General features: G+C 45.3%; 1 protein-coding gene across 1 annotated transcript; it reads left to right on the plus strand.

The window, feature by feature from the left end:
- Positions 1-887: 887 nt before the first annotated feature.
- ZNF394 (zinc finger protein 394) lies at positions 888-10470 on the plus strand. Its single transcript, XM_025863757.2, has 3 exons — positions 888-1537; positions 3707-3842; positions 9387-10470. Exons 1-3 carry the CDS (start codon positions 1085-1087, stop codon positions 10466-10468), a joined length of 1671 nt encoding a protein of 556 aa, XP_025719542.2. The 5' UTR covers positions 888-1084; the 3' UTR covers positions 10469-10470.
- Positions 10471-14745: the final 4275 nt, after the last annotated feature.

The following is a 14745-nucleotide window of genomic DNA, read 5'->3' on the forward strand; positions in this document are numbered from 1 at the left end:
TGTATACAAATCACCTGGGGATATTTTAAAAATACAGATTCTGAGGTGCCTGGGTGGCTCAGTCCGTTAAGCCTCTGCCTTCAGATCAGGTCTTGATCCCAGGGTTCTGGGATTGAGCCCAGCGTCAAGCTCCCTGCTCAGCCAGGAGCCTGCTTTTCCCTCTCCTGCTCCCCCTGCTTGTATTCCCTCTCTCGCTCGCTGCCTGTCAAATTACATAAATAAAATCTTTAAAAAATAAATAAAATAAAATATGTCTTCAGCCCACATGGACATTTTAAGCTTTAATCTCCTAGGTGAAGTCTTTCACCGTACCCTCGCCATCAGCCATGACTGATTATTTCCACCCCTGGTCGTACAAATGTACTGTTCATACATGCCAAAGTGTTGCATTTACCACCGTGTCCTGTAACGATCTAAGTGTCTGACTCTCTTAGGAGACTGAGGATAGAGACTATGTTTACTCAGTTTTGTAGCCGTAGTGTCAAGCAGGATGCCTGGGAGTGTAGCAGTTACTCTACAAAGCTTTCTTGTATAAATAAATACCATATGGATGGATGATTGTTTACCATTCACTGTACAGTTGGGAGTTTTATCTTTTCCTGCAACAAAATTTACAAAACTTTACTCACGGACAATGTGTTTAAAAATGACATTCAAGTTGTAAAATAAGAGTATCATTTAGTTCTGTCGCGCTCAACGACCGTAAGCGCCTCCAGGAGGGTACACACACAGTATCTCTGGAAGTGACGGGACGGCAAACCACCGAGATGGACCTCACTCCTCCAGGGCGCCTAGAGAGGCCCCGGAAGTGCCCGGGAGGGGAGGGCACCGCAGGGAGTCGGTCACGCACTTCCGGCCTGATTTTTTAGTACTTTTTGTCACCGGGCGTAGCGGGTTGTGGGGGCAATACGTGCGGGTGGGAGGAGTATCGGAGGGGTCGGGTAGGGTAGGGCCCTGCTGGGGACGGGATGGTCGGGAGCCGCTGCTCTGGGGAAGTCTGATGAGTTCCGCGGCTTTTTGCAGGGTTTGGTGTCTTGTCCCCTGAAGGCAGAACTCCGGGAAAGTCTGCAGGCGCCAGAGGAAGATGAGTTCGAGCTTGACCGCGAGTCAAGTCACTGACGCTGAGGCAGGAGCCTGGATGGCAGCTGCGAGGTCCAGGGTCGCCGCGCCGTCTCTGCGTGATGGACTTTTGATAGTCAAAGTGGAGGAAGACTCACCCGGAGGTCAGGAGCCCGACGCGCCTGGGGACTGTCAGGATCCGGAAAAGTCGCGACAGCATTTTAGGCGGTTCCGTTACCAGGAGGTGGCTGGACCTGAAGAGGCGCTAAGCCGGCTCAGGGAACTTTGTCGCCGGTGGCTGAGACCCGAGATGCACTCGAAGGAGCAGATCCTGGAGCTGCTGGTGCTGGAGCAGTTCCTGAGCATCCTGCCCCAAGAACTCCAGGCCTGGGTGCGGAGGCACTGCCCGCAGAGCGGGGAGAAGGCTGCGGCCGCGGTGCGCGCTTTTCAGAGAGCGCTTGATGGGGCCCCACCCCAGGTGAGGAGTGAAAGTATTCTGGTGGCGGGGGTGTAGGGAATAGAGGTGTACGGGCTGCTGTGAGTTTCAGGCCTTCTTTCCTTACTACATTTTGTCCTAACTTCGGGATGTGCGTGAAACTTTCTTTTCGTTGGAAACAGTGACAAGTAAATCTATCCAGGAAATGATCCTTGAGTTATAGACCTCTGAGCACAAAACCAACGTGGGAGCATTGTTTACCCATCGCAGGACACCCTGTTTAACTAGATTATTTGGGGAAGAAAGGTGACGGGTGGAACGTGGCTTCATGTCGTTAACGACTTAGGCTAGAGCAGCAATTCTCTACCACTTTGTTTTACGTTTTAGAAGTTTAGCGACCCCCGTCCTCCTACAGTTGGTAACGGTATTCCGGAGAGGCGAGAGGGGCTATAATGGAGTTTACTGATCATGCCTATGTGGTGAAGCCTCCATAAAAATCCCAATAGTGTGAGATTCAGAGAGCTTCCAACTGGTGAACACATCCTTGTACCCAGAGGGTGAAAAACCGCAACTCTTTGGGGACAGAAGCTCATGTGCTCCTGACCGCTCAGACCTCACTATGCATTTCTTCATTTGGCTGTTCATCTGTATCCTTTATCATATCTTTTTGTAATAAACTGGCGAATCTAAGTGTTTCCCTATGTGCTGTGAGCTCTTCAGGCAAAGAGTCGAATTGGGAAGGGGAGGTGATGGGAACCTCTGATTTGTGGCCAAGTCAGACAAGAATTGTGGGTAACCTGGAGACCTACTACTTGTGGTTGGCTTCCAAAGTTGGGAGGGGAGGATAGTCTTGTGGGACCGGGCCCTTAACCTGTGGGATCTGACTCTATATCCAGGTAGATAGTATCAGAATTGAGTTAAACTTTAGGACACCCAGCTGGTATTACAGAATTGCCCGATATGTGAAAACCCCTACATCTGGTGTCAGAAGTGAAGTATTGTAGTGAAAATATTCAGAGTATTGAAAGTAGAAGAGACACACAGGAATGTGATTTTCCTTTACAAGGAAGCGGAGGCAAGGCTCAGGAAAAAACAAATTTTATTATACTCAGATCTTAGAAAGAGGAGGCACATCATGACCCTCAGAGCTTCCTAGGAAGGACACCTGGGGTGGTCAGGAGGCAGAAAACTGGAGCAAAGGGGAAAGTTTAGGCCAGAGCCTGTACTGAGGTTTCCCAGGGAAAGACAAGGCAGCGTAGGGGGAACAGTCTAGGATTGGTTGGTTTGAATAATTTCAGCAGGCTCTAACCTATAGGGTTGGTCCCTAGTTGGTTTGATACCTGATCCTAGAATGAAGAAGATATAGTATACAGGCCAGGTAGAGGAGGTATGGCTTGAGATTAAATAGTCTTGGCTAAGCCTTTTGCTCTCTCTAAGAATTGACTAGCTGTGGGAAGGGCAGTCTCCCTAGCCAGAAAGATTTTTTTTTTAAGATGTCAAAACATAACATATAGAAAATTTAAAAATATATTTCCCTTTCCTATCTTTTAGTGAGAGATCCTTGGAGTCCATTTGTGACCCATCACTGAAACCTAGACTGACATCTCTCCACACTAGTGTTAGAACCTTCCCTTTCTAAGAACTATGGCTTTACCTTCTGTGAATGGCCAACTTACATTTAAATAAGCTACCTCAAAAGATCATCTTTCTGGATAATTATCTTATTATGCAATGGTCAAGGGAAGGGAAAGTAAATTTTACTGAACACCTGCTGTCAGTGAGCTACCTTCATCTTCTTAAATTATTTGTATGCGTTTCACACATGAGGTAACCGAGTCTCAGAGCCAGCCCTGCAATTTGGGACTTCCTGCTTACCTGTATATTTTTAATCTAGATCAGATTTCCTATTTGATAAATCACAGTGATACAACTCAAAGATTTTGCTCTTTCCCCACATTAGTGTGGACGGTCCACAGAAAAGCTTTTCAGGATTGCAAGAGAATTTCAGTCTCTGTCTTTGTTCCTTTGAAACTCCAGTCAGTACAAGACTCACTGGAAAAGACTCAGTAGCCATAGTTGTTAACTTGATTCCCAGGGCTTTCTGCTCAATGTTTGCAGATTCCTCTGGAGTCTGGCCTCATCCTGAGATGAGTGGTCACGTATGCTGTCCTGGGACAGCAGGCACTGAGTAGAGGTCTCATGTTGTTTCAGGAGTTGGTGACGGTTGAGAATATGGCTGTGTCTCTAACCTGGGAGGAGTGGGACCGTCTGGACCCAGCTCAGAGGGACTTCTGCCCGGAGAGCGCACTGAAGGACCGTAGAAACACGGTCTCGCTGGTCTCGCTGAGTAAGTGCTGACTTTGTTTCAAGCTGTGTGTGATTTGTGGAGGGCCAGTCACACACCCAGGTTGAGATCCGTTAGTGTCTCTTTTGTGAGCCAACAGGACCTTGCTGCTCTATATTGTTAGATGATAGATTCAGCTTTTTATTTTGGTTCATTTTGAATAAAATAGATACAGAAAAATAGAAGAAATATAATGGGCACCTGTGTATCTACCACCCGGGTTTATCAAATTTTAATATTTCACTATTTTAATATATTCCTGTATGATTCTTTTGCACCTTGCCTTTTTTTTTCCAGCGTTACATTTTTGAGATTTATCCATGTCGACACATGTAGCTCTCGTTTATTCATTTTAACACTTGTCTATTTCACTGTATGAATAGTCCAGAATTCATTTATCCACTGTCCTATCAGTGGACATCAAAGCTTTTAGGTTTTCACCGTTACAAATAGCATCACATCAAACATTCTTGAATCATTCTGTGTTCATTTATAGGAACTCCTAAAGAGAATAGACTTAGACATGTTTGCCCATCTTGCTGTTCAGGACTGTAACCAGTTTGGGCTCCTACCAGCAATATGTGAGAATTCTTTCTCTGCATCCTTGTCAACATTTACTGTTCAGCTGATGGCGTGATGTCGTAACACAGTAGCTCACGTGTTCCTTTTGAAATATTACATTACATCACACATACGCTCAGAACCTGCATTGGTTCTCTGTTTCACGCAGAGTAAAAGCCTAATGTGACAAGGCCCCGTCACCCTGCCCACTCCTCTCCTACTCTGCCCCTCACTCACCGTGCTTCAGCCCACTGACCTTGCTGCTCCTTGAACATGGTGGGCATCCTGCCTCCTGTTCTTTCTCTATTTGATCCCTCTGCCTGGAATAATATTCCTCCAGATCTCCACTAAGCAAACTCCTTGACTTGTTTCAAGCCTTTGCTCAGATTTCAGTCTTCAGTGAGGCCTGACCTGACCATCATGTTTAATACTGCAGTTTGCCTTTTTTGTTTTTTTTTTAAGATTTTATTTATTTGAGGGAGAGAGAATGAGAGAGAGAGCACATGAGAGGGGGAGAGGGTCAGAGGGAGAAGCAGACTCCCCGCCGAGCAGGAAGCCTGATGCGGGACTCGATCCCGGGACTCCAGGATCATGACCTGAGCCGAAGGCAGTCACTTAACCAACTGAGCCACCCAGGCGCCCTGCAGTTTGCCTTTACTGTCTCCTTCTCCCACACTGCTGACTGATCCCTTAACTTCCTCGACTTGGTCCATAGCATTTGTCACCCTCTGACTTCTTATATAATTTATGTTATGTTTATTTTATTGTCTGACCACCTCTTCTAGAATGTAAACTCCACAAAGTGGGGGGGATTTTGTCTGCTTGGTTCTAATATATCCCAAGACTTTGGAATAGTGCTTGGCACACAGTAGGTGCTCAATAAATACCAGGTGGATTAATGAATGAATGGTATCTTATTGTTTTAACTTGCATTTCCCTGATCCCTACTGGGCTAAATATCTTTTCAGATTTTTGTTTTGAACATTCTGTGAATTGCCTGTTTATATCCTATCTCCCTTCCTTTCCCTCTGTTATTTTTTTAATTGTTTTGTGGAAGTTCTTTGTATTTTTGTTATTAACTCTTTGTCGTTTTACTGGTTATATAAGTGGCTTTTCTTTTCACAATGACATCTTTAGTTATGTAGAATTTAAAAATTTTAATATACAGTTGACTCGTACATGCAGGGGTTAGGGGTACCAGCCCCTTCCCCCCCAGTCAAAACTCCACATACAACTTTTAACTCCCCAAAAACTTAATTACTCATAGCCTACCATTGACTGGAAGCCTTATGGATAACATAAACAGTCGATTAACACATATTTTGTATGTTACATGTATTACCTACAATGTTCTTAAGAAAATCATAAGGGGGGCGCCTGGGTGGCTCAGTCGGTTAAGTGTCTGCCTTCGGCTCAGGTCATGATCCCAGGGTCCTGAGATCGAGCCCCGCATCAGGCTCCTTGCTCAGTGGGAAGCCTGCTTCTCCCTCTCTCACTCCCCCTGCTTGTGTTTCCTCTCTCGTCTCTCTCTCTGTCAAAAAATAAATTAAAAATCTTAAAAAAAAATGCATTCAACATGCACAAAAAAAATCCTTCTTAAAGAAAATCATAAAGAGAAAATACTCTTACAGTATTGTACTGTCTTTACCAAAAAAACCCGTACATGAGTGGGCCTGCACAGTTTAAACACTCGTTTGAGGGTCAGCTATGCTCAGATTTTTCAATCTTTTATTTGGTGGTTTGTGTTTTTCCAATCTTAGGAAAATACCAGGCCCTTCTCAGTCCTGATTCCAACTTTGCAGAGACAACAACTTTAAAATCTTTTATTTGTTTTTCACTAGTATTTATTTTCATAGTTCTAAATAGGATGCTTATTGGGCTATTTTTTTCCCCGATTTCAGGCATTATCCCTTGACTGTCTCCTGAAGAAGACAGGAATTATGCCTCCCAACACACACACACACATTTAGCCATCTGTGATTCTCTCATTATAGTTAAATCAGTCCTTTTGTATATTGATGTGTAATGTTTCAGTGTTTCAGCTGTGAAAATATTACCTGTATTCACTCACGTAGCTTATATGATTATATGTCTTATTTTACAACTTTTAGTTTTGCTTTTCTAACTATTGAACATGAGTTCACGCACAGGCTCCCTGTTAGAAATGTAAAACTGTATGTTCAGATGTATCAGATACACCATCGGTTTCATACTCCCCTTGGAGGAATCCTCCAGAAGCTTCTTCTGCTCCATTGTGAATGGGCTTCTCTCCAGGCTTGTTACACAACTGTTGTCCCCAAAACCTTCTTTCACTGTCACCCTGGAATTCCTTTTCTCTTTCCTGGACCATTTTCATCCTTGGTTTACCTACCTCAGTTTGATGGAGGACATCTTCTAGTATCTTCTAGAGAACATATACTCAGGAGCTTAATTTTTTGAAAGTTTGCATGTCTGAAAATGTCTCTATTCCTCTCGCACGTCCGAATCATAGTATGGCTGGATTCCCCATTAGAAATGATTTTGCCGACAGGGTTAATGGGTGGCTCAGTTGGTTAAGCATCAGACTCAACTTCGGTTCAGATCATGATCCCATGGTCGTGAGATCAAGTCCCACGTCAGGCTCTGGGCTCAGCATGGAGTCTGCTTGGATTTTCTCTCTGCCCCAACCCCTGCGCACACTCCCCTCACCCTCTCTCAAATAAATGAATGAATGATTTTACATTTTGAAGACTGAATATTCTGGCTAGCTTGCCATGTTGCTAGAAGAAATTGGATGCCATTGTGATATTTTATCCTTGGTGTGTGGTCTGTTTGTTCTGCATAGAAGCCTTTAGAATCTCCTCTTTACTCCTGCTAGCATAAAGTTTCAGAATGAAGTGACTTAGTGTGAGGGGTTTTTTTTTTCATTCATTTTCCTTGTAACATAGACACCCATGTCTTTGAGTTGCGAGAAAATTTTTCTAGTATTTTTTTATATACTTAGCCACCTGTTTATTTTTACCTCATTTTTTTCCTGTTTTCTTTCTGGGATTTCTTTTATTTGGATGTTGGAACTTGTGGACTGATTGCATCAGCTTCTTCCCTGCCCCTTCTTATTTCTTTTTTTTAAGGTTTTATTTTTAAGTAATCTGTACACGCAACCTGGGGCTCAAACCCATAACCCTGAGATCAAGAGTCACATGCTCCACCAAATGAGCGAGCTAGGTGCCCTCTGCAAAAGCTCTTTTTATTCTGATATAATCCCAATTGCTTATTTTTGCTTTTGTTTCCCTTGCCTCTGGAGACATATGTAGAAAACAGCCAATTCAGAGAAATTACTGCCTGTGCTCTCTTCTCGCATTTTTATGGTGTCAGGTCTCACATTTAGGTCTTTAATTCATTTTGTGTTTATTTTTGTGTACGGTGTTAGAAAGTGGTCCAGTTTCATTCTTTTACATGTAGCTGTCCGGTTTTCCCAGCACGGTTTATTAGAGAGACTGTCTTTTCCCCCATTGTATACTCATGCTTCGTTTGTCATCAAGTAATTGACCACACAAGTGTGGGTTTATTGCTGGGCTCTCTATTCTGTCCCATTGATGTATGTGTCTGATTTTGTGCCAGTACCATGCTATTTTGATTACTACAGATTTGTAGCGTATCTTGAAATCTGGTGTTGTGATATCTCCAGCTTTATTCTTTCTCAGCATTGCTTTGGCTCTCAGGTGCTGTTTTATTTGGGAATTCCCATATGTTAGGCCTGGGCTGGCAAGTTTTACCTCAGAGAGATTTATTCAACAAATATTTTGAGTGTCAGCGATAAGCCAGGTGCTCTTCTAGGTGTTGGGGACATAATGGGGAATAAAACCTATGAAATCCCTGCCATAAAAATCCCTTCCCTTTCTGCCTGGAGGATGTTGGCTTCAGAGCTCACAGTTTGGGGCATGAGCAGGGAACAGTGCACTGAGCTTCTCCCAACTGTGTGTCCATTTTCACTTGATTCTCCTGATAGGAAATGGTCCCTGTCCCCTGTTCTCAGCTGTGCCTGACATCCCCAACCCAGAACTTATCTAGTTCAGTCTCCCTGGAGTGTAAGCTGCAAAAATTCTGGATTGGGGTGGAATCTGGTGGCTTGACTGCTCCTCTATAGACTCTCAGTCAGTCTGAGATTTGTCTCCCACCCAGACCCTGCCTCCAGACATTGGAGGCACGTGGTATCTGTTACGATAACTCATCATGTGACTAGAATGTCTCTTGTTAAACCATCCTTCATTCATGGGGTACAGGATGTCCTGCCCTACTTTCTTTCTTTCTTTCTTTCTTTTTTTTTTTAAGATTTATTCATTTGACAGAAAGAGCACAAGCAGGGGGAGAGGCAGAGGGAGAAGCAGGCTCCCCGCTGAGCAGGGAGCCCAACGCGGGGCTCGATCCCAGGACCCTGGGAACACGACCAGAGCCGAAGGCAGACGCTTAACCAACTGAGCCACCCAGGCGCCCCTGTCCTGCCCTTCTTGACACCCCTTCCAGATATGCCTCTGTCATGACATTGTGCCTCCTACAACAGTGGAGTGGAGCAGGGGGAAAAGAGATGGGTTTGTGGGTGTAGGCACAACATAAAAAGAAAGAAACGGGGTTCATACTGGTAAATACGAGCACATCTGGCAGGTTGATTCAAATAATTTAACTTGGGGAGTGGTTCATGGAGAATATTTTGGGGGGTTATTTTACTGCAGGCACTTGCGTGTTTCACTCTTGCAAAGGGGTGAAATGTCAGCCATTTTATGTTTCTTTTTTTTTTTTTTTTTAAGATTTTATTTATTTGAGAGAGAGAGAATGACAGATAGAAAGCACGAGAGGGAAGAGGGTCAGAGGGAGAAGCAGACTCCCTGCCGAGCAGGGAGCCCGATGCGGGACTCGATCCCGGGACTCCAGGATCATGACCTGAGCCGAAGGCAGTCGCTTAACCAACTGAGCCACCCAGGCGCCCTATGTTTCTTTTTAATGTTTCAGGTTTGGAAACCAGAACCGAGAACAAAGAATTTATTCCAAAGCAAGAGGTTTTAGAAGAAGTAGAGCCGCAGGGGCAGCTACAAGAAGGGTCCCACTGGAAGGCTCCCCCGTTTTCTGGGTGTGGTGATACCCACGAGAACAGGGTAGAAAAGCAGTCAGGAAATCCCTCACCGCTGAAACTTGAAAATTCTCCTGAAGAGGAAGGACTCTCCAGCACCACAGATCTCAAGAATGGTCCCATGGAGGAGGGAGACTCCAAAAATAATGAATTTGGGAACACTGCCCCGAGTTCAAACTTTGTTCCTTATCAGCACATCCAGACAGTGGAGAGGCCCGTTAACAGGAACCAACAGGGGGACAGTTGTAAACAGAGTCGAGACCCAGTAAAACGTCAGAGGGTGAAACCTCACAGCTCTGTTGACAGTGAGGAACATTCCCGCAGGGCGGGTTTTTCTGAGACCCGGCGGCAGTTCCGTGAAGAAAGGCCTTATAGATGTGACCACTGTGAAAAGAGTTTCAAGCAGCGTTCTGACCTTTTTAAACACCAGCGAATCCACACGGGGGAGAAACCCTACGAATGCCAAGAATGTGGGAAGAGCTTCAGTCAGAGCGCCGCCCTGATTAAACACCAGAGGACACACACGGGCGAGAAGCCCTACACCTGCCCCAAATGTGGGGATAGCTTCAGACAGAGCTCCCACCTCAACCGGCACCAGAGAATCCACGTGGGAGAGAAACACTTCAAGTGTAACGAATGTGGGGAAACCTGCCGCACTTCCAACCGCTTCAGACACCAGAGGATACATAAAGGGGAGAGACCCTATACGTGTGAAGAATGTGAGAAGAGCTTCAAACGGTGCTCAGACCTCTCTAAACATCAGAGAGTCCACACCGGCGAGAAGCCATATGGGTGTTCTGTGTGTGGGAAACGCTTCAGTCAGAGCGCAACCCTCATTACACACCAGAGGACCCACACTGGGGAAAAGCCTTATAAATGTCTTGAATGTGGGGAAAGCTTTAGACAGAGTCCACACCTTATCCGACACCAAAGGATCCACAGAAATAAAGTCCCCCTGTTCTGACATGGCTGCTGTCTGGCTATTTTGGTTGGTTGGTTGGTTTTTTCCCATTGTCCAGAAACTACATTCTTTGGTATTTGGAGTATTTCAGTCAATTGTGGATCGTATTTCCATGGGCATCACACCCAAAACAGTCAGTCTGACTTGAGTCTCAGTAGCTACTCAGAGCATCGAAGTGAAGCAGGAATTCGTAAATGGGGCGCCCTTCCCAAGGATGGTCCCATGGAAGGGTCTTCTGACGTGTGACAGTGCTGTCCTTGTCTCTTCTTACCTCCACTTTCGAACCCAAACCTTACCCACTCCACTTACTTCCCTGAGAGATATTTTAGTCACTTAGAGTTGTCTTTCCTTTCCTTTTTTTTTTTTTTTTTTTTTTTTTTTTCCCTCGATGGTGGACAGGATTTCAAATACACAATAATCCAAAACACCGTGTAAAGTTTGGTGCATACAAGAGGCATTCTACATTTTTTACTTTTTTAAACATTAATTTTGCAGAGTTTCTCTTTCTTTGCTCAGGTCATGATCCTGGAGTCCCAGGATCGAGTCCCGCATTGGGCTCCCTGCTCAGCGAGGAGCCTGCTTCTCCCTCTGACCCTCTCCCCCCCCCCCCCCCCCCCCCCCCCCCTTCCTCTCTCCCCACTCAAAAAAAAAAAAAAAAAAAAAATGAAAAACAAAAGAAAGGCCCAACCCAACCCCCCCTATTCCTGTCACTGTTTTATTTTCAAAGTTTGTTAAATTAAGGGCACTGTATTTGAAAACTTTTGGTTTTTGGTGAAAGTCCTCCCTAAACCTTTCAGTAAGCTTTGTGTGTTGGCGGGGAGAGAGGGAGGCATTTGTAATATCAAATAGCCTAAACCACGTTTTTTTTCTGTCAAGGCTTCTTCATGGGACATAAGGAAGTGCTCTGGAGCGTGTTCCGCGAAAGGTCACGAAAGGCAGAAGCTCCTTCAGCTCTTGCTTGTTTTGCTACCAGTATTCACTGACATAATACTCTGTTCATAAAATGCACCCATAGACATTTTTCCATTTGACTTCTAGCAACCCTATGAGGTAAGTAGGGACTTACATCATTCCCAGGTAGAGAGGAAGAAATGAAGGCTCACAGTTGACGCTTCAGAACTTAGGTGAGCAGGGGCACCTGGGTGGCTCAGTCAGTTAAGCACCTGACTCTTGATCTCAGCCCGGGTTTTGATCTCGGGGTTGTGAGTTCAAGCCCAGTGCTCCATGCTGGGTGTGGAGCCTACTTAAAAAAAAAAAAAAAGGAACTCAGGTGATCTGACTGCTTGTCCAGTAACGTGAGTTTCTTCCTTGCAGTTAGCACTGAGCTCCCACCCCACCATGCCTTGCCTCTTCTCCCCGCCCTGCCTCCCCTCTGCCCAGCTGGAGCACCTCTGTGGTAGTAATGGTGGAGGGCCATCGGCTTGTGCACATGCATCATGATGAGAGACACCAGCTCTAAAAGGGTTTCAAATTTGATCATTCTTTAACTTCCCAGAGCCATCTTTCCACCCATGTGACTGGTGAGGGAAGGATATGGGGTTGGCTTTATTTTTATTATTTTTTTTAAAGATTTTATTTATTCATTTGAGACACAGAGATACAGAGAGAGAGAGAGCATGAGCAGGGAGAGAGGGAGAAGCAGGCTCCCCACTGAGCAGGAAGCCCGATGTGGGGCTCGATCCCAGAACTCTGGGATCATGACCTGAGCCGAAGGCAGACGCTTAACCATCTGAGCCACCCAGGCGCCCCTGGGGTTGGCTTTATTGTCCCTGGTGGATTAAACGAGGCATGCCACAAAGCCTAAGCCAATCTTATCTTTCCACTTTTTTAAAGATTTTATTTACTTGAGAGAGCGGGAGAGAGCACAGGCAGGGGAAGCGGCAGGCAGAGGGAGAGGAAGAAGCAGTCTCCCCGCCCAATGTGGGACTCCATCCCAGCACCCTGGGATCATGACCTGAGCCAAAGGCAGATGCTTAACCGAGTGAACCACCCAGGCTGCCCCCTCCCTTTTTTTAAAGATTTATTTATTTGCGAGAGAGAGCACAACCAGAGGGAAGAGGGAGAGGGAGAAGCAGATTCCCTGCTGAGCAGGGAGCCCGACTCGGGACTCAATCCCAGGACCCTGAGATCATGACCTGAGCCGAAGGCAGACAGTTAACCAACTTGAGCCACCCAGGCGTCCCTTACCTTTCCACTTCTACACACGAGCCTGTATTGTATCTAAGTTCTTTTTGAACCTGTTTGGGGTTTTTTGTTTTTGTGTTTTTTGTGGTTGTTTTTTAAGATTTTATTTCTTTATTTGACAGAGCGCACAGGGAGGGGGAGCAGCAGAGGGAAAGGGAGAAGCAGGCTCCTCGCTGAATAGGGAGCCTGATGTGGGGCTTGATCCCAGGACCCTGGGATCATGACCCGAGCCGAAGGCAGTCACTTAACTAACTGAGCCAACCAGGCGCCCTTTGTTTTTGTTTTTAATCAAGGGAATATAAGGACATTATTGATATTTGGGAAAATAACAGGAAAAGAAATTACCCATAATCCTCCCACACTGATCACCCGTTACTGGCATTTTGTCATATTTCCTTCTGATTTTTTTCTCTGCATACTTATATAATGAAAATCATAGTGTTTATATTTTACATCTTTTTAATATTATGTCTTAAGGATTTTACATGGTTTTCATAACCTTTACGCTTAATGGCTGCACCATTTTACATCAAGTGGACATAATGATGGAGACATTTTCCTTTTATTGGACATTTCAGGCATTTCTCCTCATTGTTGCAAGCAGTGCTATAGTGAATGTCATTGTGATCTGGATTGTTCTTTAGAATCTAAGGTGAGATTCCCAGAAGTAGAATTCCTTGATCAGTGTGTGAGCTAATACACTTTCCTGGTTTCTTTCCCCCAAAGCGAGTACCAAATTACATTCTATTCTGAGGGTCCTACTCTAGCCTTGTCACCTCACCTCATCTTAATTTTCTTTCCTTAAATGTTCAAAAACCAAAACTAAATTATTTGCCTTCCAGAGCTCACTTCCTTGATCCTGGGTGTGATGGAACAGTAGTGCACGTCTTCTCCTTGGACCCTCCTTGAAACCAGCAGGAGGGACGGTGAGAGGGCTGGGCTGGGTGCCTTCAGGCTTTGGGGTGTAGACGGCCCTCTCACTAACCCCACCAGAGAGTGAGGGACCAGGGGGTCGTGAGGCATCTGAGGTTAAGGGACGTGGGGCAGGGCCATCTTCTAGGCACACACAGTGGGGTGGGCCAGGCTGAGCAGGTGAGCCCATTTCCCATTGTGCTAACCTGGCAGGATTCTGAACAGTCTTTGGCAACCATTGGTGCCCCAGCAGGTGTCCAATGGACTGTGGGATCTTATGGCACAACATGGCTTGGGAGCCTCCGTGGCCACTCATCGTGGATGCCCACATATCCACATTGCCACTTCAAGTGGTTCACCGAGAACGTCTGTTATCTTCAGAATCCACCCTGATTATTCTGGTGGGCAGAGGGCTTATCATAATTGGGCTCCCCACTTTGATGATTATTTTTAATTGTCCAAGGCCCACTTGCCAGACTGTAGAGCTTAGTTCAGCTATTGGCCACAGCCCAAGAATAGCCTTTAGGGCATGCCTCCAGTTCTCCTACAGCTGAGTGTATGCCTGTAACAGACTCCCCAGACCAGATCGCTGATTTCCAAATCAGTTCTCATCCATGCAATGGAGAGCTGCCATCAGGAAACCAAGGTGCCATTTTTTAAATGTATGTATTTCTTTTTCAAGATTTTAAGTAATCTCTATACCGAACATGGGGCTCAGACTTGCAACTCTGAGATCAAGAGTCACATGCTCCACCGATTGAGCCTGTCAGGCTTATTTATTTATTTATTTATTTACTTACTTACTGCTTTATTAGGGAGCTTTATGGCTCCCACTTAGCAGTGGAGGGAAGCACTTTTCAGAGGTCCCCATCTCCCTAGGTTGTTTTAAGTGGGACTTATCTCTCATTGGCTTATTTTCCCCTCAGTCAGAAGTCAATTTTGTTTAGGTTCTTCTAGCCAATTCATGCTGACCGGTACAAAATCACTGCTTTTTGAACACAATATACAGTCTATTACTATTTTCCTCCTGCAAGGCTCAAGATTCCTTAATTTTCTGAGGTGCCACTTCTTTTTTCTCAATAGATCTTTATTTTTATAGGTTGGGTGAGAAGTCATGGAATTGGTAGGAGCAAGAAAATAAAACCAAGAAGAAACCAGAGGGGATTTATAGAAGAGCGTCCAAA

Source organism: Callorhinus ursinus, unplaced genomic scaffold (assembly GCF_003265705.2).
Source record: "Callorhinus ursinus isolate GAN/ISIS: 27379988/994484 unplaced genomic scaffold, GSC_fseal_2.0 scaffold70, whole genome shotgun sequence".
In the NCBI taxonomy this organism is placed as follows: domain Eukaryota; kingdom Metazoa; phylum Chordata; class Mammalia; order Carnivora; family Otariidae; genus Callorhinus; species Callorhinus ursinus.